Source organism: Phaethon lepturus, unplaced genomic scaffold (assembly GCF_000687285.1).
Source record: "Phaethon lepturus isolate BGI_N335 unplaced genomic scaffold, ASM68728v1 scaffold7068, whole genome shotgun sequence".
Classification (NCBI taxonomy): Eukaryota; Metazoa; Chordata; class Aves; order Phaethontiformes; family Phaethontidae; genus Phaethon; species Phaethon lepturus.
The window spans coordinates 35,242-41,867 of record NW_010558197.1 but is presented as its reverse complement, the minus strand read 5'-3'; the positions used below and the strand labels follow the sequence as shown (position 1 = coordinate 41,867).

At 40.7% G+C, this 6,626-nt stretch overlaps 1 protein-coding gene across 1 annotated transcript in view; it reads left to right on the top strand.

Annotated features, from left to right (window-relative positions):
- Window positions 1–1,088: 1,088 nt before the first annotated feature.
- Window positions 1,089–6,626, top strand: part of SFMBT1 (Scm-like with four mbt domains 1) — a 33,314-nt gene continuing 27,776 nt past the window's right edge. Inside the window, exon 1 of the mRNA XM_010292971.1 lies at window positions 1,089–1,245. Within this exon, the coding sequence (XP_010291273.1) occupies window positions 1,218–1,245 (28 nt within the window). The 5' untranslated portion in view covers window positions 1,089–1,217. The remainder of the gene's footprint in view (window positions 1,246–6,626) is intronic.

Sequence of the window (6,626 nt, the reverse complement as noted above, 5' to 3'; positions counted from 1 at the left end):
TGCTTAAGAAATTTGGTGAGTGGAAGGACTATGTGTTACAGGTAGGCTTGAGTTCTATCACTTGCTTGTTTTTTCTCATACCACAGGATCGTAATTTTAATGTGATGTAGTTAGGAACAGTCCTCTGCTGTGTACAGGACTGGTTCTCCTTGAAGAACCATTGGCATGGGTGAAGTCAGTACAAACATCCTTTAAGTATACAGAATGACAGGTCACTGTACCTGGATTGAATATCTTAAAACATATTTTACCAGCTAATATACAGTAAAATGAACTACCATAAAAAACAAAGAAAATTTTAAGACTGGTAAAATATTATAAGTTAAATTAAAATTAAGTACATATCTTGATTGCATCTTGGTATACAAAGTATTAATTGTTTTTTCCACTTATGTAAGAGACAACATTTTGATAAAAAATGAGCTACTGTGTCATCACAGAACAGTTTCACTGGTGTCTTCAAGTCCCCTTAAAGTGATGAAGTGATGGCTTCGTGGTTGAACTGTTAAAAATCTAGCAAGTTTAAAATGTATACATATATTTAAACTTGTCTTACAGCTGTTCAAGACCAGAGTTGCAAATTGCCTGAAGACTTAGGAAAGCAAATGGCTAAACTATTAGCAACCCACAGCGTGAGCAGCCGTTTTGTAAGCCTTGTTGTGCTCGCTCTTTGCCAGTATCAGTTTGGCTTTTTTACCTTTAGACATTTTCATTGGTCCAGGTGACAAAGGAGCTGGATTCTTGTTTTGTCGTGTTCTTAAGCCATGACTTGGTTAGTCCCCTGCTGCTTTAGCCTTGTGAAGGGTTGAAGGAGCTTTTGAGAGGGGTGGATTTGTTGGGAGGCTGAAGGTATGTTGAAAGTCAGCTTTATAATTGACTGATTTAGGAAATAGGTTTTTTTCCTAGAATCAATTTGGTCTGCAGATGAGAGGTGTGGAATAGCTAAACATACATCAACTCAGTGAGATACCCTTGTTTGCTTTAAGGTTTTTGGCTTGTTGCTGGAGTAATGTTTTTAATGTATCTTAAAATTAGTTAAAATCCAATAAGTATTTTCTCATCAGTTGTTCCTTTCAGGTTTTTTCCAGGATCCATTCTTGAATGTCCTGGCTGCCAGTAGAATCGCAGACGGGAGGCAACTCATGACCACCAAACCGTGACAGCCTCAGATTCCTCTGCTTCTGGCTGCTCAAAATAACCACTGGGCTGCTGTGGAGATGAATGGAGAACAGCAGTATGATGCAGGTAATAGTCTGGCTGAGCTCCCTGGCTAACGATTCTCAAAAAACTTGGCAAGCAAGGCGGAACAAAGATGAGCACAGTGGATGTTTCATAGTGTGCATGTCTGATGCTGTGTACTGTATACAGGGAGAAACTCAAATTTCAATGACCGTGGGTTAGATTCTGGTTACAGGGCTTATGTTTGTTACTGCTGTATTTCAAAAGCAAGGGCGTGTCATTGGCTTAAAGGAGAACAAAATCTGACCCACCTTAGTAACTGTGTTTTTAAGAAGCTGTGTCGTTCCTCCTTGTGGTACCACTATGAGATGGGCTTATGAAAAGCTCAGCGGCTTTAACACTACTGTTTTAAGGCATTTGTCTGTCAAAGTGGTTAATAAGATCTTGTTCTGTTCTGTCTTTGTGTTCATCTTGTTCTTAATATTTTGACAGGGTCGTGCTGCTGGTGTAAAAAGTCAAATAACTGAGGTTATTTGCTGCCATTGTGATTGTGCTGTTTTTCTGATGTGCCTTGCTGTGCCCACTTTGATAGGCTTGGGATATCAACTCCTAACCTGCTGCAGAGTGGTATATTGTGATAAATTAGCTCAGGTTTTGTTTCACCTTGAAACACTAGGCTGGGAAGAGTGTTGAGTCTGCAATGGCTGGGGATATTAACAGCTTTCTGAAACAGTTCTAGGATTGTACACTCTTATGGGGGGGTAAGACCATCTGTTTTTCTGACTTGCCAGCCATGGTTTGTTCCTTTTCCTTGAGGAGGTTCCCTACCTATAGTGTTGGTACAGTTAATATAAAGTAAATATTAATTTGTAGTTACCAGTGTAAACAATTGGTTTATGATTTTATCTGAGTATTACTTTCCTTTGGTACTTGTGCAACAAGCAGCTCTTCTCATAGAACAATTCACTATTCGTAGTTTTTGTACCTGTACTTTATAGAAGTCTAATTGGTGTCATTGTTACTGAAGAAACATTAAACATTAATCTACAGTGCTTTTAGCAGAATACTGTCATCTGCTTTATGATGCTGAAATATGAGTTTTGATTATTAATTGTAGCCAATCACTCAAGTTGTTGTCAACGTTACATCCTCAAAAAAGCAAGTAAAAGCAGTGTGCACAAGTATGCAGAAGGTCTCCACACACATGGAAATACTGTTTCTTCTGCTAGTGGAAACTGCTAACTTCTGTCACGTAGTGTAAGAAAGACAAAAAGGCTTTGAGCAGCTGAGAAGAACAGTAAGGAGATGTATACATGGTCAGCGACGGGATGTTCACAGGCTGATAGCACATCCCTCCATACTAAAAACCTTTATTGACATTTTTCCATCTTCCTCAAAAAGTATCAGAGGTCACACAGTCTTCTCTATGTGCTTTTGGAATAGCTAGGAAGGATTTCATATGGTCTTGAAATTACTCGAGCTATTTTCCTGAGCATCCTTTTTATGCCTGGTTTGAGTACAGGTGGCAGTGAAAAGCAAACAATAACTGAAGAGAGCTTTACTTGCTGAGTTCAAAGATAGTTTCCAGCAAATGCTACCCATCTAAGCATAAGCACATTTGTTTTGTTGTGCCCTCTAATATTGTTTCCTGAAGTGCTTTGAGTTAGACCAATCCCAACCACTACTAGAATATTCCCTTCATATTCTTTGACTGGTGTAATTTTTTCCACTTGATGATTTTTAGCAGTTTTTGGAGATTCTCCTCTGTCTTTGGTTTTTACATACAGGCTTTCTGCCTACAAGAACCCAGGCAGTGGTCAAGGTTGTTGGTTGTGATGCTCTCCTGTACTATCAGGGGAAAAGACAACTTTCATTCTTGTCACAGTCTTTCTCAACTGCTGAAATTCCAACCTGTCTTTATTTATTCATGGCCTTGCAGCTGGTATAGATAGAAAAGATTAACTGTTATTAAAATCAGATTGAAATATATCTAAGTTTCAGGGTGAGAAACCTTTAGGTTAGCCTTAATTGAAGGTCTTGCAGACTTCAGTGTGATGTATTTAAATGTCCAATATGACAGTCTTCAACTAAATCACATTAAAGATGCATGAAAATTCTTTGCAGTGTGAATTTAACTTGAATCCAAAGATCAAAACAGTCTCGTGTAGACTGTTTCCATTGCAGGTATTTTTAAGGGCTAATGTCCTTAATATTTCACTACCTTCTTGGGTCCAAATGGTACAATTCAGTATCCTTTCTCTTCTTGTATGTATCAGAGAGCAGCAGGACATAATTCATGGTAAAATTCAGAAAGGGTTAGTGTTCACAATAATGTTAGTAGAAATAGTGATATACCTACCTAGGAAACATCTAATATTCTTACAGACAGTTTTCTCACCTCCATAGTGGATAAGTGTTCTCCACAGAACCTCTGTAGGACACATCTCAGATTTTACTTGAGAAAATGTTAGCTTGATTTGAAAGCTTTACGGAGAAAAACTAGTTGTATGGTGAGGCCACAGAGATGAGAATCGCATCTGGTTTCTTTCCCTGCTTTTGCCAAAGTTGTGTTTTGTCATTGAGCTAATGTGTGGCTCGGTCATCCTGTCTAATATAGAAAAATACGTCTCCGTGTAGTAGAAAGCTGAATTTGTTTAGGACTTGTAGCAATTAAGGATATGGGGAGAAAGAGAGAACATACGTATATGTACACGCATGGAGCATTAGGTTAATAAATTGTGCTTTAGGATTAAATGGATTAAATACGGTTTTGCTTGTTGTCATCTGTCATATTAATTTGCAGGTTTTCTCAGGGTAGTGAGAATTTCTGGTGTAAATGTCTGAGGTTTTTTTGAGTAGTTTGAACTCAGACTGATCAGGACATTTAACACAGACGTATGGCCCTTCAGGAATGTAGCTTCATTAAACTGTTCCTCTGTGTATCCCAGGATCTGCTAACCTGCGAGGAGCGTGCTGTGCAATAGGGTCTTGCAAAAAATACCAACGGACTAGATCAAAGGCTTGGTTTAAACAGGGCCCTGCTCTGCTGCAACTGTCCTGCCAAAAAAACCAGAGAAGCGGTTGGTTTCTGACTCTCGAAGATTTCCAGCTAACATGAGCCTTACCAGAGAGATGGTCCTTTGCCACACTCTTGGAGGGTTTCTGCAGTCAGATGTCGAAAAATAGATGGTTGATTTCTGAGGTTTTTCATAGTCTATGTAGTCCTACTGCATGCCATGATTAAAAAACTGATCTATTGCTCTCACTAGGAAACCTCATACAGCATTTTTCCTTGGAGTTCAGTGAGCTCTTCATGTTCCGCATTGATTCGGTGAGTGCTTGTGCTAAATAACCTGGAATGCTGTGGCAGGGCCACGTGTGAGAGGCAGCAAATAGAACTGTTAAATCTTCTAGCTAAGCGTGGCCCTCAGCTGTGTCAGCCTCCAAAAGGAAGGAAAGCACCTCAACTCCCCAGCTCTGCGTGCTCGGTGGTTGAAGCGCGAGGCTAATCACCTACTCTCATTTAATCATAAAACCTTAGTAAAGGCAAGCTGGGTTGAACTATGAATGAACTGAACAGCAAATGTTCTGGGTGCTTTTTAAAAAAATTAAAAAAAAAAATCCCTCTGACTCAGCAAAATTCCCTAAAATAAAGCGGGAAGAGTATTAAATTTGGAATGAGTGTTGGACACAAATTTGTGATTTTTTTTTTTAATCTTTTTTCTCCCCTATAACAAATGAATTGCACGAGAGCTTCTGGATGTGCTGGTGAGATTTGGGCACTACAGTACAAAGCAATCTGAGCCCTTCTCACCGCAGCACAGGCCTGGAAGGAAACAGCTCTTTTGGATATGAAAACATACAGGCTGCAGAGACCATGGATTAGTGGAGTGACAAAGGACCTGTGTTAGTTCTGATCCAGTTGGGAACTGGTTTTAACTGTAGTTGGAGGCAAAAGGTAGCTGGAGCAGCCTGCAAACTGGCTTTCTCAGGAGCTCCTTGTAGCAATTAAGTGGCAACATAAGTTACTAATTGACCCTTTCAGTGTGTTAAGTGACCTGTGCCTCATTTAAGGAGCTTAACTGCCCCTTAGACAGTTATCTGATGATAACACGTTATTGAAGACTTGGTGCTGTAAGCGGCTTGGTAAGGAGCACGACTGGAAAGCCTCAAGGTCTGTGTAGTATTCCCAGGTGGAGCTACTTGGCTTTCAAACTTGTTCAAAAGCGCAGAGCAGTCACGTTGCTTTATGTTCCTCTTTGAGCAGCAATGCATTAGACATTGCTTGCAGTGCTTTTTACATACAAAGTGCTTTTTGGAGTTGGATGAAAGTGGGTTTGTTGCTGCAGTTGAGCAGCTGGGTGGTTTTCAGTGGGAAAGGGTGAGCTGCCTTTCTCTAGGTGGGAGGAAAATCAGACAAAGTTTGGTCTTGGTTTTGACTGACTATAGATGTTGTGTTCAAGCTGATGCTTCTTCCTACTTTGGTGTGAACTTAAGCATTTTTATGGTTATATTAAAATAAAATGCTGGTTTAATGAGTTAAGAAATCTTAACCTCTTCTCTGGACACGCTCCAGCACCTCAATGTCCTTCTTGTAGTGAGGGGCCCAAAACTGAACACAGGATTCAAGCTGCGGCCTCACCAGTGCCGAGTACAGGGGCACGATCACTTCCCTACTCCTGCTGGCCACACTGTTTCTGATACAGGCCAGGATGCTGTTGGCCTTCTTGGCCACCTGGGCACACTGCCGGCTCATATTCAGCCGGCTGTCAACCAGCACCCCCAGGTCCCTTTCCGCCGGGCAGCTCTCCAGCCGCTCCTCCCCAAGCCTGTAGCGTTGCATGGGGTTGTTGTGGCCAAAGTGCAGGACCCGGCACTTGGCCTTGTTAAACCTCATCAGCAAACAAAGGCCAACTGAATATACATTTTGGAGAACTGATAATTGCTAGAATTACAATGGAAAGTCAAAGATGAGCTTAGCAGTCGGTTTGAAGAGAAAATGAACCTACTTTACACTTGGGACTTGCAGGTTCTTTAGAGAATTTAAAGTAGTTCAGACTTCTGGGCAAATATTTGCCCCTCTCAATTCGAGGCCTATGAACTGCTCTGAAGAATACTTAGCAGGTTGTCAGCATGTCCACGGGTCTGATAAGGGCATGTAATAGTATTTCTTTCATTTTTTGGACATGTAGTGTTTCCTACTCAAACTACTACTCCTTGAAAGAACGGTTACCACCTGCCCTAAGAAACTGTGGATGTGTAGGAAATGCTGAGCTCTCCCCATGCTTGTGATCCACTGAGATTCCCCTGTTTTCAAATATAAACAAGGTATCCAGTTTCCTGATACTGAGAGATGAAAATCTCTCATGTTCATTCATAAAGACAGCTACAGTGCAGCTTGTAGACTTGGTCTAAAAGTGAAAATGAAAAGCTTTACTTTTATGTCA